At 39.3% G+C, this 27628-nt stretch overlaps 1 protein-coding gene across 1 annotated transcript in view; it reads left to right on the top strand.

Annotated features, from left to right (window-relative positions):
• Positions 1-27628, top strand: part of NPNT (nephronectin) — a 75955-nt gene that overhangs the window by 25642 nt on the left and 22685 nt on the right. The window contains exons 4-8 of the mRNA XM_068975465.1: positions 13157-13249; positions 22615-22734; positions 24052-24171; positions 26009-26143; positions 26453-26575. Coding sequence (XP_068831566.1) covers positions 13157-13249; positions 22615-22734; positions 24052-24171; positions 26009-26143; positions 26453-26575 — 591 coding nt within the window. The remainder of the gene's footprint in view (positions 1-13156; positions 13250-22614; positions 22735-24051; positions 24172-26008; positions 26144-26452; positions 26576-27628) is intronic.

The raw sequence follows: 27628 nt of genomic DNA, 5'->3' as shown, positions 1-27628 counted from the left end.
TCTGGGCTTTTTTGATGAATGCTCAGTACCCATATTCAAAATTAGAGCATCATCTCCTTAGCTAAAACAAATATAATTTTCACCTGATATGTCTTCCATCATTGCTTGCTTGCGCTCAGTCATGTCCGACTCTTTGCAGTTCCACAGACTGTAGCCCAACCAGACTCCTGTGTCCATGGAATTTTCCAGGCAAGAATACTGGAGAAGGTTGCCATTTCCTACTCCAGGGGATCTTCCCGACCCAGGGATCGAACCTGATCTCTTACATCTCCTGCACTGGGGGGTGGATTCTTTACCACCGTGCCACCTGGAAGTCTGTGTTTCACCATAATCTCAATGAATTCTTACATTATGCTATTGGTGTTTTGTAAGTTTCTTTTTTTTGGAAAGAAATCTGTTCACACTATTTCCTTTCCAAAACCTTTTCTGACTCCCTTAAACCCAAGTAACTGACCACTTCCTCTCCTGTATCCTCTACACATATCTGTTATTAAGATATCTTTGCTTACTTCTGTCTCTCCTTACTAGGCTTCCCTAGTTGAGGGTGAGGACTTGATCACTTACTGATTTTATTATCCCTAGTCCTTAATACAGTTTCTTAGACACTGTAGCAATTCATCTTTTTGTTCTTATAATTCTGTTTATAGATATATATTTTTTGAGCTCTTACTATGAGGTGGCTACTGTTCTAAGTACTTTATTTGGATTTTTTCATTCAATCATCCCCATAAACCTATAACTCTATATTCCACCTGTTGGCTTACTACTTTTTAAGTGAAAAATGACAGTGCTGACATTTTCCTCTGGTTCAACCTATAGTCTTCATTTCAGAGCAGAGAGAGCTGGACACTCTGCGTAGGTACACCTGGGACCCCAGGGGTCTAACTCCAGCATGTGTGCCCTTATCCCCTTCTCCAGAGTGCACTAAGTACACGACAGCTCACAAGAAATATTTGTCAGAGTAATTAAGTAATATTTGTCAAGGTATGCATATCATCCTACACGTGTTTATAAATTTTTTTTCCCATTTTTGTACTTGAAAAATTTCAAATCCACACAGGAGTTGAAAGTATAGTAACAGTAAATAGCCGTGTACTTTTCATGTACAATTGTTAACATATTACACATTTGCAAGTATGCTACATACACTCTTTCCCCCTCTCTTTCTCTCTCCTCACCCCTGCCCCCCTTCTTATCTGCACACATACACACACACAATTAATGAGCCATTTGAAAGTAACTTAGATATAATGGCTCATTGTACTTACATACTTTAACATGCATGCCATGTCACACTTAAATTTAACATAGGTACAATAATATTATATAGCAAACAGTCCATGATTAGATTTCCCAAATTATCTCCAAATGATTTTCATGGATTTTTTTGGATCCAGAGCCAATCATAGATGTTTCATTTAGATGACATTCCTTAGAACATTTCTAGACCTACTTCTTTCTAGATCTGAATTTGAAGTTTCCTCATTATTAGATGCTGGTTAAACCTTTCTGGCAAAAATATTACAGAGGTGATCATGTATTATGATATTCCCATTGCACATAATGTTAGTTTATTCTGTAATTGGTGGTTCTAAGTTTGATCACTTGATTAAGGAGTCTACCAGACTTCTCCACTGAAAGGCACCTTCTCTTTGTAATTAGTAAGTACCCTATGGGGTGATACATTGACATTCTTTGAATATTCTATTCCCTAACAGACTTTCACCCAGTGAAAGTTTTAACATCTGTGGATAATTATTACTCAAATTATTTCAGTCGTGGTTGTAAAATTATCTTTTCAGATTCTGTCATTCCTTCCGCATGTTTCCTGGCATTCTGTAAAGAGGAGCTCAGTTCTCTTCTTTATAGAATCACTCTGGACCCATGGATTCTTTTATTGTTCAGTTCAGTTCAGTCGCTCAGTCATGTCCGACTCTTTGCGACCCTATGAATCGCAGCACACCAGGCCTCCCTGTCCATCACCGACTCCCGGAGTTCACTCAGACTCATGTCCATCGAGTCGGTGATGCCATCCAGCCATCTCATCGTCTGTCGTCCCCTTCTCCTCCTGCCTCCAGCCCCTCCCAGCATCAGAGTCTTTTCCAATGAGTCACCTCTTTGCATGAGGTGGCCAAAGTAGTGGAGTTTCAGATTTAGCATCAGTCTTTCCAGAGAACACCCAGGACAGATCTCCTTTAGAATGGACTGGTTGGGTCTCCTTGCAGTCCAAGGGACTCTCAAGTGTCTTCTCTAACACTACAGTTCAGCGCTCAGCTTTCTTCATAGTCCAACTCTCACATCCATACATGACCACTGGAAAAACCAAAGCCTTGACTATTCAGTTGTTATCAATTACTATCCTTATTCCTCTTGGTGCTCTAATTATGCCAAATTTGGCTAGTGGGAACACTGCCAAGTAGCTCCTGTGTCATTTTCACTTGTTTCCATAATTTTTTGAATATGCCTTTGCTTTTTGTCACAGCAAAATATTCCAGCCTCTCTGCTTTAGCCCTATTTTATTGTGGAATGGTATTTGGAAACAAATATATGGGTGTTATGTGTGATCATTGCTACTGTTCAGTTCAGTTCAGTCGCTCAGTCGTGTCCGACTCTTTGCGACCCCATGAATAGCAGCCCGCCAGGCCTCCCTCTCCATCACCAACTCCTAGAGTTCTCCCAAACTCATGTCCATCGAGTCGGTGATGCCATCCAGCCATCTCATCCTCTGTCGTCCTCTTCTCCTCCTGCCCCCAATCCCTCCCAGCATCAGAGTCTTTTCCAATGAGTCACCTCTTCGCATGAGGTGGCCACAGTATTGGAGTTTCAGCTTCAGCATCAGTTCTTCCAATGAACACTGAGGACTGGTCTCCTTTGGGATTGAATGGTTGGATCTCCTTCCAGTCCAAGGGACTCTCAAGAGTCTTCTCCAACACCACAGTTCAAAAGCATCAATTCTTCAGCATTCAGCTTTCTTCACAGTCCAACTCTCACATCCATACATGACCACTGGAAAAACCGTAGCCTTGACTAGATGGACCTTTGTTGGCAAAGTAATGTGTCTGCTTTCTAATATGCTATCTAGGTTTCCTTCCAAAGAGTAAGTGTCTTTTAATTTCATGTCTGCAGTCACCATCTGCAGCAATCTTGGAGCCCAGAAAAATAAAAAGTCTGACACTGTTTCCACTGTTTCCCCATCTATTTGCCATGAAATGATGGGACCAGATGCCATGATCTTCGTTTTCTGAATGTTGAGCTTTAAGCCAACTTTTTCACTCTCCTCTTTCACTTTCATCAAGAGGCTTTTTAGTTCCTCTTCACTTTCTGCCATAAGGGTGGTGTCGTCTGCATATCTGAGGTTATTGATATTTCTCCCGGCAATTTTGATTCCAGCTTGTGCTTCTTCCAGCCCAGCGTTTCTCATGATGTACTCTGCATAGAAGTTAAATAAGCAGGGTGACAATATACAGCCTGACATACTCCTTTTTATATTTGGAACCAGTCTGTTGTTCCATGTCCAGTTCTAACTGCTGCTTCCTGACCTGCATATAGGTTTCTCAAGAGGCAGGTCTGGTGGTCTGGTATTCCCATCTCTTGAAGAATTTTCCACAGTTTATTGTGATCCACACAGTCAAAGGCTTTGGTGTAGTCAATAAAGCAGATATAGATGTTTTTCTAGAACTCTCTTGCTTTTTCCATGATCCAGCGGATGTTGGCAATTTGATCTCTGGTTCCTCTGCCTTTTCTAAAACCAGCTTGAACATCTGGAAGTTCACGGTTCACATATTGCTGAAGCCTAGCTTGGAGAATTTTGAGCATTACTTTACTAGTGTGTGAGATGAGTGCAATTGCATGGTAGTTTTAGCATTCTTTGGCATTGCCTTTCTTTGGAATTGGAATGAAAACTGACCTTTTCCAGTCCTGTGGCCACTGCTGAGTTTTCCAAATTTGCTGACATTTTGAGTGCAACACTTTCACAGCATCATCTACCAGGATTTGAAATAGCTCAACTGGAATGCCATCACCTCCACTATCTTTGTTCGTAGTGATGCTTCCTAAGGCCCACTTGACTTCACATTCCAGGATGTCTGGCTCTAGAAGAGTGATCACACCATTGTGATTATCTGGGTCATGAAGATCTTTTTTGTACAGTTCTTCTGTGTATTCTTACCACCTCTTCTTAATATCTTCTGCTTCTGTTAGGTCCAGACCATTTCTGTCCTTTATTGTGCCCATCTTTGCATGAAATGTTCCGTTGGCATCTCTAATTTTTTTGAAGATATGTCTAGTCTTTCCCATTCTGTTCTTTTCCTCTATTTCTTTGCATTGATCACTGAGGAAGGCTTTCTTATCTATCCTTGTTATTTTTTGGAACTCTGCATTCAAATTGGAATATCATTCCTTTTCTCTTTTGCTTTTCTCTTCTCTTCTTTTCCCAGCTATTTGTAAGGCCTCCCCAGTTATTTTGCTTTTTTGCATTTATTTTCCATGGGGATGGTCTTGATCCCTGTCTCCTGTACAATGTCATGAACCTCTGTCCATAGTTTATCAGGCACTCTGTCTATCAGATCTAGTCCCTTAAATCTATTTCTCACTTCCACTGTATAATCATAAGGGATTTGATTTAGGTCATACCTGAATGGTCTAGTGGTTTTCCCTACTCTCTTCAATTTAAGTCTGAATTTGGCAATAAGGAGTTCATGATCTGAGCCACAGTCAGCTCCTTGTCTTGTGTTTGTTGACTGTATAGAGCTTCTCCATCTTTGGCTGCAAAGAGTATAATCAGTCTGGTTTCAGTGTTGACCATCTGGTGATGTCCATGTGTAGAGTCTTCTCTTGTGTTGTTGGAAGAGGGTGTTTGCTATGATGAGTGCATTCTCTTGGCAAAACTCTATTAGTCTTTGCCCTACTTCATTCCGTATTCCAAGGCCAAATTTGCCTATTACTCCAGGTGTTTCTTGACTTCCTACTTTTGCATTCCAGTCCCCTAGAATGAAAAGGACATCTTTTTTTGGTGTTAGTTCTAAAAGGTCTTGTAGGTCTTCATAGAACCGTTCAGCTTAAGCTTCTTCAGCGCTACTGGTTAGGGCATAGGCTTGGATCACCATGATATTGAATGGTTTGCCTTGGAAATGAACAGAGATCATTCTGTCATTTTTGAGATTGCATCCAAGTACTGCATTTCGGACTCTCTTGTTGACCATGATGGCTACTCCATTTCTTCTAAGGGATTCCTGCCCACAGTAGTAGATATAATGGTCATCTGAGTTAAATTCACCCATTCCAGTCCATTTTAGTTTGCTGATTCCTAGAATGTCGACGTTCACTCTTGCCATCTCCTGTTTGACCACTTCCAATTTGCCTTGATTCATGGACCTAACATTCCAGGTTCCTGTGCAATATTGCTCTTTACAGCATTAGATCTTGGTTCTATCACCAGTCACATCCACAGCTGGGTATTGTTTTTGCTTTGGCTTCATCCCTTCATTCTTTCTGGAGTTATTTCCCCACTGATCTCCAGTAGCATATTGGGCACTTACCGCCCTGGGGAGTTCCTCTTTCAGTATCCTATCATATTGCCTTTTCATACTGTTCATGGGGTTCTGAAGGCCAGAATACTGAAGTGGTTTGCCAGTCCCTTCTCCAGTGGACCACATTCTGTCAGACCTGTCCACCATGACCTGTCCATCTTGGGCGGCCCCACACGGCATGGCTTAGTTTCATTGAGTTAGACAAGGCTGTGGTCCATGTGATCAGATTGGCTAGTTTTCTGTGATTATGGTTTCAGTATGTCTGCCCTCTGATGCCCTCTCGCAACACCTACCGTCTCACTTGGGTTTCTCTTACCTTGGACGTGGGGTATCTCTTCACGGCTGCTCCAGCAAAGCGCAGCCACTGCTCCTTACCTTGGGCGAGGTCACCCTTCCTGACCTTGAACGTGGAGTAGCTCCTCTCAGCCCTCCTGCACCCGCACAGCTGCCCCTGACCTTGGACGTGGGGTAGCTCCAGTTCAGTTCAGTTCAGTTCAGTTGCTCAGTCGTATCTGACTCTTTGCGACCCCAACCCTACTTAAAGAAAATCTTCCCCAAGTCTACTTCACACTTCCAAATAAGTAATAATACTTTATGAAATGTTCTTAAAGTCTCATTCAGCATTTATCTAAGTTTCAGTGTTCTGCTACAATGAAAACAGAAAAAAGTTAAAATTTCAAGTAAACCAAAAATGACAATACTTTCAGAAGGAGATTGCTTAAGTGGAAATGGATAGTGCTTAATTATAGTAAATAAAAGTTGGTTTGAGATTCAAAGATGCAGGCACTTATTTTCTTTGGTCTACTTCAGGAATTAAAAAGTTAAATAGGGATTAAATAGACCCTTGAGAAATTTCAATTGGATGTTTCCAAAAAGACAAAAATAAAATAAATTAACCAGACAGCTCTTGGAAAATAACATTATATAGAACAGAAATCCTTATTTATTTTAACTTCATACTCTAAATTATCAGCTGATTGACTTAATATTTGACTGTAGTTTATGATTAGTTTAAGTTCTTAATGAAAATAACATTTCTTAAAGTATTAGAGCAAAAAAATCATAGATGGAATAATACATCAGAAGAGATAACAATTCTATATACTTCATTAATGAGTCAGAATCTGGCTTCTGTATCTAACAAGCAATGAAGTAAAAAGATCATTTTATGTTGAAATATTCTGGCAGGATTACTTAGATTTTCTCAAATTATAGGTTGTATTCTTAACTGTGACTTCTTCCTAGAAGTTTTATGCCTTCCTAAATACCTTTATGCTTTTAATTACCTTTGATATACTCTATCCCTCTCATCCTTTCCTGGTTAGTGTTTTCACTATAACCTCACTCTCCTCTCTGCCAAATCCACTCAAAAAGCTAGGTTTCTGGAGTTTTTCTCAATACCAAAAGAATTAGAAGATTATAAGAAATTTTTTTTCTGAAATCAGGCAAATCACTTAACTTTCTGTGCTTTTGCTTGTCTGCTGGTAAAATAAGGATAATGTCTGTCTCTCTCTTGCCTTATATGGATATCGTGAGGGTAAGTTTAATCAGTCATTTAAAGTGGTTTTGCGTTCTGTATTCGTGAGATCGTTTAACAGATAGGTTTTCTTTTTTATAATGATAACAATCAGAGGCACTTTTACTCGAGTTTTTACGACAGAAGGGATTTAGATTTGAAAATAGGATATTCAACACTAGAATACAGGATATTAGGAGGCTGGAGAGTTGTTTTCCTCTGGAGATCTTGGGATCTGTAGGATTCTTCTCTGTGGGTTTGTACCTATGATAAAGGAAGCTCAAGGCCCTTTTCGGTGGAGCCCTTTAACATTCCGCCTCCATTCCTTCCAGCTCCCATTAACACAGCAATGGCTTGCTTAATGCCTCTTTTAGCAACTCTCTCTCTTCCAAGGCCAGTTGCTCTTTGAAAAAGATACTCCTCATTTTATATTCCTCTTTCCTTAAAATGAGTGTATCCACGTCTGAGTTCTGTGAAGCTTGTTAGGTGTCCTGAGGACTCTAGGAAATGTCCCAGTTTTGTATCCATCATCCTTCTGCCCTGCTCTTGAATACTTTATGTCATTGTTGTTTTCAAATCACTCACCCTGGAGAGCAGTTTCTTTGTTCTGCTTTTAATGGTGCCATGTCTGAATAGCAAAATAATGGAGACTGCAAAAATTACAAGTGATCCTTAGGATTTGAAAGACAATCTTATCTACATAAGGAAATACTTCTCAAGTTACAACATGATATAGAATAGGCAGATTGCAAGTGATTTTTAAGGTTCAGAAGACGATCTTATTTATGTTAAGAAAGTACTTCTCAAGTTACAACACCACCTGAGGTTGAGTTGGCTTTTCCCTTGCCGCTCTCCAGAGCCAAACATCTGCTTGGGCAACTCAGGATGTTCTTTTTTTTTTTTTTTTAAACAAATGTTGGCATTTGACTCCCAACTGTGATTAGATTACATAAGATATTATATAGAACTGATGTGGGAGTTTAATTTCCCCTATCTTATTTGATAACATTGTCTAACTTAGTGTCAGAAAACATTGGCCAACTCTCAGAACCCCAGTTACATCAGTTAGGATGAATTTTTAAGAGGAAAATCTTAGATTGCAGTCAAACAGGAACATGTGCCATTAAAGAACTATGTTTGCTTTGCCAGTTGAGACTTGTTTCTTTAATTCAAGTAATGGCTTAGGGGTTATTTTAAGGGCACTTTGGAGATTGTGTTGTCGGAATGTTACAGAGTAAATTTTGAGTGTGATATGCCCATTTGACCTTAATTCCAACATCTGATTTTGCAGGGAAAAGAATCTGCCATTCACTGACTACCTGTGATCCTCACCTGAATTTGGTTTCTTGAGCTGCTAAATCATATGTGGATGCCAGTGGTCCTCCATGGACCACACGTGGCCCAGACTTCTTGTCCCTGATCCACAGGAAGCTCAGCGAAACAGTGCTGATTTCTGCTTAACCTTTAGTAACAGCAGACACATTGTTTCCTACAAGTCAGGGTCTCATCTATTTTTGTTGTTTTGACAAGATCATTCTGAAATAGACTGTTAAAAAAAAAAAGTCCGCTTATTTTTTTCCCCTTGACCTACTGTTCACAGCAAGTTGCATGTGTGCTGACCACTGAGAACTCACATTATAGTGAAATGGGTTGTCAAAAGTTGGGTCTGTTTACACAGAAGTTGGGAATCATTTTTCTCTAATCTCAAGGTGGATCTGTGTTTTCTCATCTAATTTTTAGATGTAGCAGTGAAGTTCTTTAGAAACTTCTGAAGTATATGATAGTGTAGGTTTAAGATAACTTGACAAGTTGTGTTTCTTTACTAAGATTCAGTCATAACAGTTCTGTCCTTAGTGTGTATCCAGCATCTGCTGGCTTGATGGTAAACACAGAGTAAGTCCTGATTCCACAGCCTTGTGCTCCGGGATAGTCAGGTATTACTCGTAATTATACTGTATTGTAATTGTACTTGGCTGCAAGTGACACTGACAGAAGTGTCCTAAAAGGCTAGAATGGCCATTTAGGGTTAATATTATGACTTCTAGTTCAGCCTCTCTCCCATTCTCAAGATTCAGCCCATAATCACAAAGTAGCCATTGTAGTTCAGCCATGACTTCTATATTCCAGGCGAGAAGACAGAGGATATACTAATCAGTCACCTTTTAAAGTAGCTTTCAAGTTCCAAAAACTGCACCCAATAACTTCTGCTGACCAGAATTGAGTCACTTGACTACCCAAATATGTCAGGGAGGATAGAGTATATAATTGTCTATTGCTAACTCATTACTTGTTATGGGTTACTCATTACAATGTGGGAAACCTGGGTTCGATCCCTTGGTCAGGAAGATCCCCTGGAGAAGGAAATGGCACTCCACTCCAGTACTGTTGCCTGGAAAATCACGTGGACAGAGGAGCCTGGTAGGCTACCGTCCATGGGGTTGCGAAGAGTCGGACACAACTGAGCAACTTCACTTTCAACTCATTACTTAGGACTTCCTGGTGGCTCAGTGGTAAAGAATCTGCTTGCCAGAGCGGGAGAGCAAGAGACGCAGGTTTGATCCCTGCCTGGGTCAGTAAGATCCCCTGGAGAAGGAAATGGCAACCCATTCCAGTATTCTTGCCTGGAGAATCCTATGGACAGAGGCCCCTGGTGGGCTACAGTCCATGGGGTCATGAAAGAGTCAGATATGACATCGACTAAACAATGAACTCATCGCCTACTCAGAGGGAAAAAAAAAGCCACTGTATTTTAAAGAAGAAGGGAAAAACAAATATTAGTAACAACCTAGCAGTTTCTGCCACCAGAGCCTTTTATGATTTACACCAAGCCATCTTTCGCTCCCATCTGCTGTTCTAAGCACTGTATGGCTCCACAGAGCCTCGGTGCTCCCTGAGAATGCCCTTTATTGTCCTTCCCTCATCCGATTCTGAAAGGCTTTGTCTCCCATCTCAACTGCCTCTGCTTCTTACCTCTCAGGTGTTGCTCAGATCACATTTCCTGCAGGAAGCCTTTCTAGGACTCCAGTCACAGTTACCCTCTGCCCCTCCCCCATTCCTTCATCTCATCTGTCACAGCTCTTGTTAACTTTCAGCCAACATAGTAAAATTTCAAAGTTAGTTTCCATATCCTATGTGATTCCCTCCTCCCCCTCACTTGCCTAGTAGAATAATTGCATATACTCAATATTTAGTATATGTGTATTGAATTCCATTGCAGACCTCATGCTAGCAGGATAATAGGAGAAAGTCTTTTTGTGCAATAAGGGTGTTCTTTTTGTAAGGCAAATATATATATACACACACACACATCAGCATTGTGAGCATCTTAGTCTATTTAATAGGTTGTTGGTTACTTCTGTGAATAGTCTGTTAGGTAGAAGTGTAAATAGCAGTTTGTTTGCAATGCGGTTCCCTAAACATGTAGGAAACATTAACAGTCTGGGCCTCTTGGAACAAGGGCATTTGATGTGCCCGAGATTAGGGCACTCCACTCAGAACAAACAAGGAAAAAGGAAGGGGGACAATAAAAACCTTTATTTCTGAAAAGCACCTGAAAATACCATAAATGGATGGACTTCAGGCTGGTCAGTGGGGCAAATGGCAGCACAGCCTGGGTGCCTCATATGTAATTGTTTGATAAACTTTTTCATGTGCTACTTTCTAAATTTCTTTTTCATGTTTTATTTTCAAAATCCAGTTATTTGGGGAGGTTTTTACCTTGACTTGCATTTAATTATTTTCAGGTGTTTACTTTTTTTTCCCCCTTCTTTTTTAAAAATTTATCTTATTCCAGTCTAGCTGATTTACTAATTTTTCTTTTCAATATGCACTTGGGATGCATCTGTGATAACAATTCAGGTTGTATTAATATATAATTGTAAAGATTTATGGAACATCTTTCCTTTAAAATTAAAAGAAAATGTTTTAACTTGCATTTCTTGATTGCGCCTGGAATTCACATAAAGGATGGCTTATTTCTGGGACTTCTTTTTAAAACTGCATATAAACCATCTACCAGGTATACAGTTGACTGAAGCATAATGTTGGAAGGACCTCCTAGATAGTTCATTTCTTCTCACTGCTTTCTGTTGAATGTCATGCCATATCTAAAATCGGATTTTTATGAATTTCCCCAGTGCATTTCTCTACCACTTATACTTGACTCTCTGCTCATCATTTCTTTCTGCAAGATCTTACATCAAATACCTATAGAGCAGCAATAAGGATTCACTTGGGGTGAGTTAACACAGGCAGGAAAGGTCTAAAAGTAAGATTGGCAAACAAACCTGTGGAGTGCTCAGCAAGAGGAGGGTTGGTGACTCAAATGACGAAAACACCAAAGATAAAGTGCACAACAGTTCCATAGGAGTGTTAGTGCTTTGAAGGAGATGATGTTTGAGAATTGTCCAAAAATGGGAGCATCTCCCAGGATGGAGAAAACTGTGGGCTGATATGGCAGGGAGCAGGTGTCAGGTACAGGAGACACAGGGTCACTGTTGACTCCTCTCCCCTTGGTCTTCAAGACCTATTTGCTCATCCCTCAGGGGTTAGTGAAGCCCATTTCTTCCTGTCAACAAACACAGATCATTTTATCTGCATGCCAGACTCCTGTCCATCCTGTGTATCATCACCATACTAATATTCCCAGGTTATTTTTATCAGGTAATTCTCCTAAAGATAATGATGAAGTGGTCACTTCTTGTAGACAAAGTACTTATTCCTCCGTCTGGAATTTAGGGAACATCATGATCTGGTACCACTCACCTATGATTGTCTACCTCTTATTCTTCCCCTAGTGTTTGCCCATCTCTTTGGCTTGATAAGCCTCCTTTAAATCAATGAGGCCCGTTTTGCTGAATAAATCTGCATACCTTGGATGGTCCACTGTCTTCTCTGTCTACCTGGCTTCAAGATCCACCTCAAAACCTCTTCTTCTAGGCTTTCTGTACAACTCTATGTGGATGTGTGATGATTTCTTCACAAATCCCATGTGTGCCACCATTTTTGCTCATAAATGTTGCCTTGAATTAAAAACATGATTGCTTTGTCTTTGTGTCGAGAGTAAGCTCTTTGAGACCAGTGACCACACTATACAATGATTTTGCATCTATTTTAATATCTGGTGTAGCACCGTATACAGATTTGGTATAGAGCGAGATTTCTCTGTCTGGTACCATCACATTTTGAGCTGGATAATTTTTGTTATGGGGAGTTACCTGAGCATTGAAGGATGTTTAGCAGCATCACTATATACTCGCTAGATGCTAGTGGTACCCTCTTCCCAGTGTGACTATGGAAAATGTCTTCATTTGTGCTAAGTGCCCCATAGACAGCAAAATATCCACAGCTGAGAATTACTGTATAAACAGAATAAATTCTTATCAGTATCTTGGCAGGAATTGAAGACTATGAAAAATTTGATTCATGGTTTACAGCATTTTAGGGTCTTGAATGATGACAAACTCAGCTGATAGCAGATCAGCAATGTAAAATGAAACTTTCTCTTTTCTGTGATAAGCTATAGGCAGCCTATTATAGATTGATGAGTAATTATGATGTAACTTAAGGTTAAGGAAGGGCAAAATGACAGAAGTATACTGAAGTTGAAGTTTCCAAAATACTGAGTTTTAGTTTCTAATTCATTTGGAACCGTTTTATACTTGGAAATATCATTTCCAATAAAATATTTGTTATTTAATTGGAAATTTACCTAGGGGTTCATTTTTAACTAATATCTTTGGATTGAGAACTATGTTTTGAAGCATATTTGAGAAAATCATTTTGAAATTTTGGGTGCAGGTTATTGTAAAGTGATAACCATTGACAAAAATCAGTTGTATGTGTATATAGTTTTCCAGTTTTTCTTTTTTTGATTATTTGAGTATTGTCCTCAAGTTTAGCAAAATTTCCAGCCCCAAGCAATACACACATAAGCAATACACACACACACACACACACACAATACATGTGTGTAGTCTAGACAGTGCTTACTGCTCACTCTCTTGTAAGTTCTTAGTTTTTTCTTTGATTATCGAACTGGTACATGACATAGATTCTACATGGCTGACGTGCTGCTGAACTAGAAATAACGCGTGATACCCTCTTTCCACAGCTGTGTGCCAGCCACAGTGCAAACATGGTGAATGTGTCGGGCCAAACAAGTGCAAGTGTCATCCTGGATATGCCGGGAAGACCTGCAATCAAGGTAGGGAAACCCTGTGCAAAGTAAACAGTCATAAACCCTCTCTGCTCCTCCTTGATGTAGAAACTGAAGTTCTCATGCAGACCACTTTTCCATGACCATCGTCCCCAAATATATGAGATGTCATTTCGCTGAAAGATAAAAACCTAATAATGATAAAGCTTGTTAAATCTACTTAATTGTGGGGCAGTTAAAGAATTTCATCCTTTCATTCACTATTAATAATGAAAATGCATTTTGAAGAAGAAAATGACAGCATCCGTAGAAGCCTTACGTCTGCTCCTCCTCGGCCTTCCACTAACTATTTGGAAAACTTCAGCAAACTGTTAGCCTCCTTGGATCTCTGTGAGATGAAATCACTCTAATACTCAAAGTCAGGTAGGAGGTTTGGCTTGAAATTTTGAGGTCCCTTCCAACTCTGAGCTCTTTGATCTTTGTGACTCAGTTCCCTTCAACTTTTGACCAGTTGGTAAGGTTCCTCTGAGAAATCAAGATTTTGATTAACCTAACAATTTATTTTTAATTTGGTGTCAGTTGCTTATAAAAGCAGATCTTTATGTAGTCTTCATGGTGCTAAGGTATTTTGCATGTATTACTTGTTTATATCACTACAGCAGCATTAGGAGGTAGAATGTTATTTATTATAATTAAGCTATAAATACTATTTTCCTCTTGATGAGACATCATGTATACTCAGTGTTTTGTCCAAGTTCACAAAATTAGTTGGTAAAAGATATATAGACAACAGCTCTAAGTTGACATAGAACTCATGTTCTACCAGTGTAGTTTTGGATGGAGAAAACATTGGAAATGTGATCCTCTGACTAGCTGCATTACAAGGCTGACAAGGCTTGTCTGTTTAATTAATTTCAACCAAAACCTTTCTAACATTCAGAGATAAAAACAGATGTAAAGAAAAGATAGGGTTAGATTTCACTAGAAAGATTCAATAATAAAAAGAGTAAAATTTTTCATTTATTCCTTAAAGTAATATTTCCTAGCATTTTAAATGTCAAATGAAACAGTTTGTATAGGGTCTAACTGTCCCATAGATACTTAGTTGACCTCATCTGATACAGAAATGATCTTGTTGAAATATTCTTGTTCTTCAGTATCTGATGTTCCTTGAAGTGTGTCACGTAAACTTGTGATTTATAGACATAGTTGTCACAAGAATCAGGCACACTGAAATTTGAAAGTATGGGTAATTGTTCCTAAACTACCAGATGAAATCCATGTTAGTGAAATATGACATGTTTTTAAATCCATTTGATTTTAAAAACCCATTTAATATTTCCTCTCCAGTGTGAGTTCTCAAGTAGCAGCATGTTCAGTTCTGATTATTGAGTTGTCAGTGTTCATCTTAGAGTGCCAGCATGCTTCTTTTTTTAAAGTGCTAAACATAAAGCATTGCAGGTTTCATTAATATGTCAGCACCATGAAACGTTGTCCTCATGCCAGGAATGTATACAAAGATTATTAAAAGAAGCCACTGTTGAGGTTGTGGAGAAATTCATTTAAATTTATTTGCAGGAGCTACATCAACTTTAATATGATTCATAGACATTAAAACTATCATTGGAACACGGATCCATCTCTGGGTATCTCTGATTTTCAGAAAACTAGTTGACTGTATACCTTTCCCTGCAATAATACCTGTTTCTCTCAAGAAAAATTGAAATATACCGAGTTGAAATCTTGCCTTCCCAAACTAAATATAGTTGGGGGGAAGAGGATTTTATCAGTGGCAAAATGGGATTTTACACCTGCAAAAATAGTGAGCCCCACTGAAAATGTAATTTCAAGTTAAATCCTGAATGTAAAACTTGAGTCTACAGTAAACCTACGTGTTTTGATCATCTCTCTCTTTTCCTTTCTTACCATATAAGCAATTGTGGGACGTTACATTCTTTGAGAGCAGGAACCATTTGTGGGGTCCCTCTGACTTCTTGGTTCCTGAAAATTTTTATCAAAATGATTTGCACATGATAAGTGCACATGAAATATTTGCTTAGTGACTGTTTAATATCATGGTTCTTGGTCCTAACACCATAGGAAGAGTTCCCTGGAGTTGTTTGGTATAGCTCTTTATTCTTGGTATCCGTCGACTGTTTGTCAGGGTCAGAGAGGCTGCCGCAGTGATCCAGGTAGAGGCCAGAGAGCCCCAGAAATGTTGTTAAATATTAGAACTAAGTGTCTATGTCTGCTACAGAACAAATTAACTTAGACTGATTTTATCCAGACCATACATTTTAATAAAATGGAAAACATGCCTCGGAGATATGAGAAATCAAGCAAGTTTTTTTTAACCCAGGGTGTTTTTGTTTATTTTTTGGCCACACCATAGGGCATATAGGATCTTAGTTCCCTGCCCAGGGATCAAACCCATGCCTCTTGCAATGGAAACACAGAGTCCTAACTAGAAGACCACCAGGGAATTCCGTGGTTTCTTTTTTCTTGAGGAAAGAAATGGTAAGAAGAGTTAGACTTGAAATAAATCTCCACAGAACTGGAAATTAGCATTTGATTAAAAGTAGGTTTGGGTATAAGGCAAAAATTATATCCACTAAAAACTGTGTTACTAGCTGTGTACTTTAAGAACTCACCCCTGGAGACTTGCTTGAACAGCTGAGTGAACAGCTTGAATAGATGACAAGCACTTACTGAGTGCTTTCAGAACTGCCAGAGAGCAGAAGAGCAGGGCAGGCCCACTTTGGAACTGGCTTAATTTAGAAGCCTTGGTATAAGATTAGTGTGAGTCTGCTGGTCATGGCTTGTGCTTCCCTCTGGGTCACTCTCTGGATTTGCCATAGCCAGATCACATAGAAAATCGTAGGCATGGGCTGACGATATTTATTCTAATCTGAACTCTGGCAAGAATTTTGTTTTTTTCCAGCTTACTTTGTCTGGTTATTTTATTCATGAAGATTACTGCCCCCCACCCACCTTGAGCCTCTGTACCCATACAAATCCCCTTTCTCCTCAGCCAAAAAAGGATACTATTATAGATAACAGTGTTTTTCATAACTTTCCCATTAGAGAATTATTTGGGGCATGTAATGTATCATATCATTGCATATTTTCAGGAATGAAAGATATCCTGCTGAATTTACAGCATGCTTTACAGTATAATAATTTCAGAAACAGTTCATAAATATCAGTTATTAATCTCTTCGCATGGTTTTTGTTTCAAATGTTGAATTCCTTATCCAAAGAAAAGAATCGGTATCTTGTACTTGGGAACCAGACAGTAAACTGTGGTAAGCTAATTAGGTCTAAATTGATTGCCTTCCTTAGCACAATAGCTGGAGTGCTTTAACACTAAGATTAAAGTAGTTTCTTAAGGCTTTATTTTTTGAATGATGTGTGGTTTCAACCCCAGAAACCAATATTGATTTTATTTGTAAATTTAACTGGCTGTTAATAATGTGATAGTCTTGAAATAGGATGTGATTGCCTACTTTGGGACCTACTCATAATATTTTGGTAAGCTAATAATGGCAACACCATTTTTTTTTTTGCAGAAAGCTTCTAATATATATTCTTTTTTTCCCCCAACCCCTGATATCTCAATCCATCTGTATCTGGGCAGGGTTTCTTATGTATATTCTAATTAAAAGTGACCTAAATGTGACATTAGTTCTTACACCTGAATGAACACATAAATGATCTATCATGTTACTTATTTAAATGAGATCTTTATGCAGGTCATAAGTTTATGCATGATTATGTAAGGTTTTAAACTGTTGTACAACATAATAATATAGGAAAAGATATTAAGTTGGTCCTTTAAGACCTAGATGTACCTAAGCAGACCAGGTTGATTATAGTCAATTTTTGTATAATCTTTGAATTTTCTCTTTGTTGATGACTAAAATCATTTTTAAAATGACCATTTCTTTTTTGTGTGTGCTTAAAAAAGTTGATTTGAAGATGTGGATTGTTAACTGATAATGTTTGTGTGTTCTTCGGAAGCAAGATAGCAGTGATAAATTTTAAGAAACACAGAAATTAAAATTGAAAAAGAGAAGCCAGAAGAACTAGAAACTTATTTTTGTAAAGTATCTAAAGCATTCTTTTTGAACTCTACCAACTTTATGTAATTGTTTAATATATACTTACAAAGATTTTTAGGGCTAAAATGACATCAGTTCAAAGTTGACTCTTATTACCTTCTTCCTGGTGTGAAGACGAACACCTCTACCCAACTCCTCTTGACCAAGGCAGTGAACAGCCTCTTTTGCAACCCCCGGATCATCCAGCCACCGGTTTGCCTTCAAGGGGTGAGCGCGCGCTGTCTCAGGTGGCCTGCGCCTGCCACCTGCACGGCTTCCTGCTGTGTTGTCACTTCTTGCCCGTGTCCTGAAGGCTCCCGCAGGAGTGCCCAGCCCTCCGTGTCCTGAGCATGTGAAGCAAGTGGCAGGAATTGTCAGCTGGTGCCGATTCTCTGCGCTTCTAAAAGCCTGGCGCCTCTGCTGTCCTCTCCCTGCCTCAAGTCCCCGTGGCCTTTCTTCTCTTCTGAGTTTCAAACTTTTTCTCAGAGAATCAGATAACCAAGTAGCTTCTGTTTTCTTATGTAGGCGAAGTCAGGAATTCCACAGCACCTGAGTTTGGGGTTTTGATGAACTTCTGAGTAGATTTTAGAAGTGTGCAAGTCCTCTTCCCCACCACCACATTTGGGGTGTAGAGTTTTAGGTCACCTGGAAATCAGACCATATGTGAACTTCCCTCTTTTGGTGAACCAGCTTCCCTGGTGGCTCAGATGGTAAAGCATCTGCCTGCAATACGGGAGACCTGGGTTCAATCCTTGGGTTGGGAAGATCCCCTGGAGAAGGAAATGGCAACCCATTCCAGTACTCTTGCCTAGAAGATTCCATGGACTGAGGAGCCTGATAGGCTACAGTCCATGGGGTCGCAAAGAGTCGGATACGACTGAGCGACTTCACTTTCACTTTCTTGTGATATTAGAAAGTCTGAGCTCTGGTTCCCGCGCAGGCCTTAAGAGGCTCTGTCATCGTGCTCAGTCATGTCTGACTCTTTCCAATCCCATGGACTGTAGCCCTCCACGATCCCCTGTCCATGAAATTTCCCAGGCAAGGATATTGGAGGGGGCTGCCATTTCCTACTCCAGAGGATCTTCCTGACCCAGCAATTGAACCCGTGTCTCTTTCATCTCCTGTCTTGGCAGGCAGATTCTTTACCACTAGCACCATCTTGGAAGTCCCAAGTAGCTCTACAATTGTGAGCAAAATCTTAGCATTGCAATTAATAATAGGAAAGTAATTCCTGTTCTGGTCATCTGCAGGGCTGGTGTGAGAATAGAAATACCCAAAATATTAACGTCTTCATTAGGCTGGAGAGTTTTGTAGAAAAATAAAATGGCAATATAACTTTACATTCTGAAAGACTTTTTTTCCTCACTCATAAATTTAGGAACTTAGAATGACTGAATTAAATTCATTTAAATTATTAATTACTGCCTGTGCTCATAGAGAACTTGATTTAGATCAAGAAATTTAGGCAAGAGGATGAGTTTCAGAATCATTGAAAATTTAAGGGGTAAGAGTTATGCCAGTTGACATACTGAGATCTGTTTGCCTGTGACCTCTGCTTGAGTCAGACAAAATGCAAAAGCTTATTAGACTTCTGAGGCATTGCATAGTTTAAGCCTCAAAGGAAGAAAAAAATATCCAAATTACATTAAATGAATGAAAGATGATATTCCTTAAAAATCCATGGCATTATTTCACTCAATGAATCTCTTCCAGATTTTCAAGCTAATTTTCAGTGTCTGCATGCTAATAAAATTTCTGATTCTTTTTTCTTCCTGAAGTATAATTATAATGCTACGCAGCTTGCATTTTTGTCCTGGATCAGCTCCTACCCGCTTCCCCCCCGACCCCAATCCAAGCTCCTGAATTCACTCACTTGCTTAAATATACTCCTGACTGTAATAGACACTCCTTAAGGATTGTATATATAGCAATATGAGTATTTGAATGTAAGTGGTTTAATTGTAAAGTTCTGTCCTTGATGTGATAAGATAGGTACATGATAGAAGTCATTCATTTTCTTATAATAGATTTTCCTTATGAAGTATATTACATTATTACATTACAAACTTCTAGAGAAAGAGCAAAATTTAAGTAAATTTAAAACAAAGACACAACTTTTCTTTCCTACATTCTTTCGTCAACTTCTAAGAGTGATCTGAGAAAGTTAGATCAAGGGGAATTTACTTGTCCTTTATAATCTGCCCGTTATTGTAGGAGCCTTTCCTATAAACTGGAAGTGTCATTTTCAAACTTCTGACTTAATTTGATAGTAATAAAAATGTTACAAGGGCTATTATGCTAGAGATTTTGGAAGCAGGAAACATCAACTTAATTTTATAAGGTCAATAAGAAAATAAGGTCTTAGTCCCTCAGTCGTATCCTACTCTTTGTGACCCCGTGGACTCTAGCCCGTCAGGCTCCTCTGTCCATGGAATTACCCAGGCAAGAATACTAGAGGGGGCAGCCATTTACTTCTCCAGGGAATCTTCCCAACCCAGGGATTGAACCTGAGTCTCCTGCATTGCAGGCAGAAATAAAGTACAAGATAGTAATCATAGACGAGAAACTGTAAAGAATATTGAGGAAAAGGAAGTTCATCACAGGACACCAGATGCTTTTAATCTGTTGAAGCGCCCTGCCTTAGGGTTCTAATATTTGGTAAATACTGAAAATCATGGATAATTGTGGAATTCTATTTCATCATTTCTGCAGTGGTTTTGTAAGGGTCAGTGGGAAATTTTTAGGAGACTTGCGTATGGCAGATGGGGCAATGGTGGCAGTCACTGAGGACGTGGACACCGGCCAGCTGTCAGGGGGTGTCACCCAGCCTGTCACCAGCTGTTAGAGTACAGCTTTCTCAAATTGCTTTCAGCCTATTTGGATGCTTATGTGTCAATTTAATAATAGTAAAATAGCCAACACGTGTCTCCATATTTGCCCCCCCCCTGAATACTGCATGTTTATTTCATTCTCCATATCATTTCATAGGTGATTCTCAGGTTTATTTGGGTCTTTTTTATTGGAATTATGATATCTTACTGATTTTTCATTTCCTTTCAGTTTTATGCTTCTTAACCCCTAAGTGTTTTTTCTTATGGGAAGGGAAAGGTAAATTTGATTCCCAGTCTGAGTTGCAAAGACTCCCCTGGACATCCTCAGGGGCACTTAATCCGCCAAGGCTGGAGCGGCCTCAGCTGGGCTTCAGCTTTAGTTCATGGCCCTAGTGTCCGCAGACATTTCCACTGGCCGAAATACGCCTTGTATACAAGCTGCCTGGTGCTATAAACATCTAACCAATCCCATCAGGAACCCCCAGAATTTTCTGATGCTTTTTCAGGGTTCTTAATTGACGTCTTTTATATCCATCAGTATGCTTCCCTCGAGGTATAGAATTCAGTCTTACTCTATTCTTTGTTGTTCTATTCTATTCCTACTTAGTACAGAGGAATATTTAAAACACAAAGCTTTTCTCTTAATGTATTCAGATTTAAATACTATTTACTATAATATCAGTCAGTTCAATTCAGTCGCTCAGTCATGCCCAGCTCTGCGACCCTATGAATTGCAGCACACCAGGCCTCCCTGTCCATCACCAACTCCCGGAATTCATTCAAACTCATGTCCATCAAGTCGGTGATGCCATCCAGCCATCTCATCCTCTGTCGTCCCCTTCTCCTAATATCAGTTAGGGATTTATCAAAGCCAGGTGTGAATCTGCAGGGACACATTAGGCATTGTAATTAACTCTTAGAACATGAGAAAGGATTGCTTGACTCTAATTTTTAATAAATATTGAAAAACAAGGTAGAAGAATATAAGAAGTGGAATGAATTTCTTTCTCTGTCTTTTCTCTTTGATTTAAAATTTTTACTCATTTTAACAGAGGGGGGAAAATCAAATTTTTGTTGATATTATAATTTGCAAAGCAGTTTCTTTGAGGAAACTTTAATTATGATTCTGTTTTGAATATCCTTGACTGGGCAAGAGTGTATGAAGTTTAAAAATAAAGAAAGCATAGGAGATGATGAAGGTATCTGGTTTATTTATGTAACCTCCCCAGGCTTCACCCAGCTGGGGATCTGCTTACAGTCGTGTTAAGGTTAGAAAATGGACTAAGTTGGCAAGTTGGTAAAACAATTTTAAAATTTTAATATGAAATAACAATTGATGGTTTTATAAAACAATGTACTTGGTTACATTAAGTATATAAAAATGTATAGATTTTTAATAAATGAGCAGGTCAGATTTAAATTTAGTTAGATTTGAAAACAACTTGTAATTAGCTATATTTCCAATTTGATGACATGAATTAATAGATAATTAAATTAGGCTAACCAGGTGCCTTTGCTGGCAGTCCTGGCAAAATAAACACACCATATCTCTTTTTAATGAAATCTGTATTTGGGGCATTAGTGTTTCAGTGTATATTTGTCATGAGATTTATTTTCACTTGAGGCAGTGTTCAACTTGGGTTGGAAAAGTCTCACGTGAAGTTCATTAACTCCCTTCGTATTGATATTTAAACCAGTAAACCTAAAATACAGGATGATAGTCTATTATGTATTGTCCATTTGTATTTCTATATGCCCTTCCTAACTGCAGAATGAATGAAAATAATGTTGGAGGGTCTTTTTTAAGTTTATTTTGTGACTCGCATGCTTTACTATAGTAGGAGACTGAAGCTTCTTTAATCTGAGATCAGTTTATAGACTGTGAATAAGAGGAATCTCAACAGTGATCACTCTAATTCATTGAGCTTCTACTCTCTTAAAAAAATAGCCTTTCTTTGGGAAAGTCAAAGCAGTCTAATATTTTATACTTTCTATAACTAAGATAGGTTCACACAGTATCCTCTTTAAACAGAGACAAGAAATTGAAGTAGGAAGATCACATGGGCCAGAGTGAATCTAGTAGTATAACCCCAGATGTTTTGAGGATGTTGAAGTCAGATAGATGGTGTGTACACTGCTCTTTCTAGGGATGATAAGCCCTGTATGTGTCAGTGAGGAGAATCCCCCCAACTGTCCTCTGTAAACAGAGATCACACATGTTAGATTATTTAAGTCCCAGAAATTCACACAGCCTTCCATTGTTATAAGGCTTCTGGTCACCTTGGATAGCAGACTCTTCACGGCTCTAGTGTAACCAGCATTAAAATGAAGACACTGAGCAAACAATCTCTTACGTTTATGGCTGGTTACTATAGCTTGATTGACTTTTTCCCTTCATTCTTCAGCACAGAGAAACATTTTCAGTGGTTCGCAGTGGTGTCGAGGTTTTGTCATCTTTCTGCTTCCACCTCGTTCTTTGCAGACCTAAACGAGTGTGGCCTGAAGCCGCGGCCCTGCAAGCACAGGTGCATGAACACTTTCGGCAGCTACAAGTGCTACTGTCTCAACGGATACATGCTTCTGCCGGATGGGTCCTGCTCAAGTATGTCAAGAATCTTAACTGCTTTATAAGTGCTCTGGGCTTGACTGCACGCTGTGCCCTGCAAGTGTGTGAAAGTGGCCTCCTAACCCTCCTCCCAAGCAGGATGTGAGCGCGTGTTTGTATGTGTGCCTGAGGAATGGGAAACCAGAAGAGCTGCCCACTGTTGATGTCTAGCATTCTTTCACCATGGGTGCCAGTGTCAAATTAATTTGGAAATGGTCTTCTGATGTTATTCCTAGCACATTTTCCCCTTCTTCCATCTGGTTTTAGAACTGTTCCATGTAGAAAAAGAACTTTGGTGACCATTTGAGGACTGTTGTGCTCTCCAAAAGGCTGGACAGTAAACTGTTGGCTGGTAGGGAATCCACCCAGCCTGGTTATTGAGTATAAACCACCCATAAGTGGTTTATACTCAATAAACCACTCACTTCAGTTTTACATTTCTTTATAATAGTCTGAAGGCTACATTATGGCTCTTTTCTTGAAAAAGCATAGTTCAAATGAAAAAAAAAATGCTTATAATAACTTAAAAGTAGATTTCACATATGTCTTTGTAAGAAAGAAATGGATGGTGTTTCCTGCTATCATTTGGATGTGTTTTATAAATGGACAATGGCCTAAAATTCTCTGCAGGCTGAATGCTGAATTGAGGTGTGGTTATAGGATATCTAATAGTTAATGACTTGAATTTTATTTTTACTGGACTATCAGCTAGATCAGTTAATTGTCAATAGGTATCAGCTATCTCTAATTGGATTGCATTTTATAAAATAAAAAGCTTAGCTAATTTTATTTATTATTTCATATTTAGCATGGAACTTTTTGCAGTGAGGCAAATTCATGCTTATGAACAAGTGGGAGGGATGCTAGACTCCTCTATCCTTGTACAACTCACTGGGAAATGTGCTGTACCTAGAGACGTTTAAGGGATGGTTGAGACACTTACTTGGATGTTTTAGCTAAGACCAGCACTTAATATGAGTAATCTGCAAAAATAACCTCAATTTTCTATTTGGCTTGGCCACTGGAAAAAGTTCCATATAATTTTTCTAAGTTTTACATTTATTTTTTAGTTCTTCAGATGCATTAAGGATCTTCCCCAGATACTAACAGAACTGGTTCACTTCTTAATCACCTCTGAGGGAAGAGATCGCTTTCCTGGTTTTGACTTTTTTTTTAGATTGTTGGAGAATTAAGCCCATTTTGTCCTCATTGTTGATTCAGTGTCACTGATTTCAGGATAAGTAGGAAACACAGCTGCTTTAGGTGCCAGGCGTGCTCTCGGTCTCTCGAGGCAGACAGTCCCTGTCTTTCCAGGTGCGCTGACATGCTCCATGGCAAACTGTCAGTATGGCTGTGATGTTGTCAAAGGTCAAATTCGGTGCAAGTGCCCCTCTCCTGGCCTCCAGCTGGCTCCTGATGGGAGGACCTGTGTGGGTGAGTCGTAAGACCAAGCATCTCTGTCAGCAGCCTCTTGAGGGTAAGGAAGAAAATGAAATGTGACGGAGGGACAGGAAAAGGGCAGTTAAATAACATCAGGTAATTAGTTGCCCTTGAGAGGATATCCCATGTCTCACAGGGGGACCTCCTCTCTCTGTGAAAACCTTGTGAGGGGCGGGAGGAAGGTGCAGCCGGAGGAAACCACATGTGCCAAGGCACTGAAGTTTAGAGGGGGCACGGTGTTCAGGGAACAAGAAAAGGTCAGTATTTCTAGGACTTAAGAGGCAGTGACCGTTGAAGCTGAGCGGGTAGACAGGGCAGGCTGCATGTCCTGCACTCAAGGATTTGATTTTTTCCCCTGTAAATTAGGAAGGCACTAAAGATAAGAGTGTGTGGGCTTTGATTTCAAACCTGGCTCTGCCATAGACTTGGTATGTAACCTTAGGTAAGAGATTTCTTTGAGCTTGAGTCCTCTCATTTTTAAAATGGGAGTAATGCCACATGGAACGCTTGGGAGGATTGAATGAGATCATGGATGCAAAGAGCTTAGCATCTAGTAAGCTAAGCTTGTAGTACCTTGCATGGAGTAAGCACTGAGTGAGTGGAGGTGTTTGGGGACTCGAGGGATATTTATTGAGTACTTTCTGTATTCCAGACACAGTTAAGTGCTAGGATGTAGAGTAATGGACAAAGCAGACCAGATTTTAATCCTTACAAAACTGATATTTTAATGGGAGAGACAGAAATATCCAGTGAAATTACAAACAATGCCAACTGTTAATATGAGGTACTAAGAGAGGGAAAAACAGAAAGGATCTGTTTTAGAAAATAATGGTCAAGATAGCCGTGGAGTAAGACCTGGACTGCCGGCCATGTGAAGAATCGGCCAAGCAGGTGAACGTGTTCTAGAGTACTGCAGTGAAAGAGAGGCTGACTTCTTTGAGGTCTGGAAAGAAAGAAGACCATACCCTTAAGTACACAGTATAAGGGGTGGTGGCTTAAGATACAGCTGGTGAGGAAGGTGAGGACTGTTTATTATAGGGTCACCAAAGACATGGTGAGGAACGAGGAATGGATTCAGAAAGCAAGTAGAAACAGTTGAGAGTTTTGAGCTTGGAAACAATCCCTTCTTAGGTCTTGAGAGTGAAAGTCGTTCAGTCATGTCTGACTGTTTGCGACCCATGGACTGTAGCCTGCCAGGCTCGTCTGTCCATGGAATTCTTCAGGCAAGAATACTGGAGTGGGTAGACATTCCCTTCTCCAGGAGATCAAACCCAGGTCTCCTTCACTGCAGGCGAATTCTTTACCATCTGAGCTACCAGGGAAGCCCTCTTATGACTTACTAAAACCATTTGTTGGCAGTTGAGTAGGAATGCTTTGGAGGGGCTAAGACTGGCAGAGGAAAGGCCAGTTTGGAGGCTCCTATAATAGTCTATCCCGGGAGAGCTTGGACTACAGTCATAGCAGTAGGTGAAGAGCAGAGTAAATGAGTTCACAGAATTTGCCAGAGAAACAAACAGCTGGGATCGATGATTTGGAGCTTAAGGGAAATAGGGTTGTCAAGGATGACTCACGTTTTTAGGTCAAGCTAGCAGGGGATACAGGTGTAGTGCATCCTGTGATGTGATACAAGGGGAGGACAGCTTGGGTTGGAAGGATGAATTGAAATTTGGAGATACAGAATTTATGTTGCCTGCCAGGGCAACCAGCCGGATAACATTTATGATGAGCCACTACGTCAGGCAACCGTTTGCAGATAACTGTTTCTTTGAAAATCTACTTCACCTGAACATGCTGTTGCTCTTCCTAAAATGCAATTGGCTTCTGTTTCTAGACATTGATGAATGTGCTACTGGAAGAGCCTCCTGCCCCAGATACAGGCAGTGTGTGAACACTTTTGGGAGTTACATCTGCAAATGTCATAAAGGCTTCGACCTCATGTACATAGGAGGCAGATACCAATGTCACGGTAATAAGCCCCAGCCATTGCATTGTGTTGTTTTTTCCTGTGGAGCGGAAAGATCTCTTAATTATGATGGTGACTGGGCTGTCAAGGGCACAGGAGGTTACTGGCAATTAAATTAAGCAGACGTGAAATTCAAACCCTGGTACTTCTGGATGCAAATGTACTTTATTTCTTCCCTTTATCTGCGATTTTATATGAACCTTCACATCGCAAAAAAGAGGCTTTTTTTTTTTTTTGGAAACTATGTATTTTTTGTGAGTCATTGTATTTATCTCCCAAATAAACTTCTTCTTTTCCTACTTCCTGATGCAGATATAGATGAATGCTCCCTTGGGCAGTATCAGTGCAGCAGCTTTGCGCGATGTTACAACATACACGGGTCCTACAAGTGTACCTGTAAAGACGGATACCAGGGCGATGGACTGAAGTGTGTGTGTGAGTCATGCTTCTCTCCCAGCTCTGAATTCCAGCAAGGAAGTACAGGGTTACACAAAGGCCATTGCTAGAGAAGATAAGGAACAAGATTAATTATCAAAGAAATATCATTTTTCATAGCTAGTAAAACTAGTCTTTGAGTTCCAGAAATAAAATCACTTGCTCAGGTGTTTTAAAAAATTAAAGACTCAATGATAGACTTTAATCTTAAAAGCTTTCAGTTCCTTGACTAAACTCTCTCAATAGCTTCTCTTTAGCTGGTAAGGCATTTTAGAGCCCTTTCTGAGAATTTGATTTTGTTACCATCAGAAATACAGGTATGTTTGTCATCATCATTAGACTATAATGATGGGATAATCTGAATATTTTGTACATTTTTGTTCCTCTGGTTTATGCCTCCTATGTAGCATTTCTGTATTTATTTTCTCTCTGTTCAGAACTGTTTTGCTTTTTAAAACTTTATACGTTCTATTTGTAGTATGGCTATGTCAGTAGATAAACATGGAAAAAAATACCCTCCAAGATGAAAGTTTCACAAACCAAAGGCCACAATTTAGCATACATTTCATGCAGCAATAGATAAATTACAAATTTCTGTAGTAAAATATTTACTGAAGATCATGGGGCATAAAATCAGGATTAAAGGATTTTTGAAGGGTCATGTAGTTATACTCCCAGTCTGGAGTAGATCATTCCAGGAAGATTAAATATTAATTCCTTTTGGTGAATACAATCAAGGACAAATTTTCTACAAATGATCTTCATGATCTCTGGACATTTTTCTAAAAAGCAATTGTATAAATTAATAAAGGGGAAGGAAAACCAAATATAAAACAAATAGAGCATTTAGTGAGAATGTGTTTGTGTGAATTGAATTTATATAAAGTGTGGAAGAGAAAAGTATTAGTCTTTAGACAATTCTAAACATGATTTTATATTGCTAATATACATGTACCATGGGGACATTTTTTTTTTTAATTTTTTTTTTCATGGGGACATTTAACATTGACTCTAAATATACATTTCTCATACTTTGAAATTTTAGAATATCTC

This window comes from Capricornis sumatraensis, chromosome 7 (genome assembly GCF_032405125.1).
Source record: "Capricornis sumatraensis isolate serow.1 chromosome 7, serow.2, whole genome shotgun sequence".
Taxonomy (NCBI): Eukaryota; Metazoa; Chordata; class Mammalia; order Artiodactyla; family Bovidae; genus Capricornis; species Capricornis sumatraensis.
This window is presented reverse-complemented; position numbering and strand designations above follow the sequence as displayed.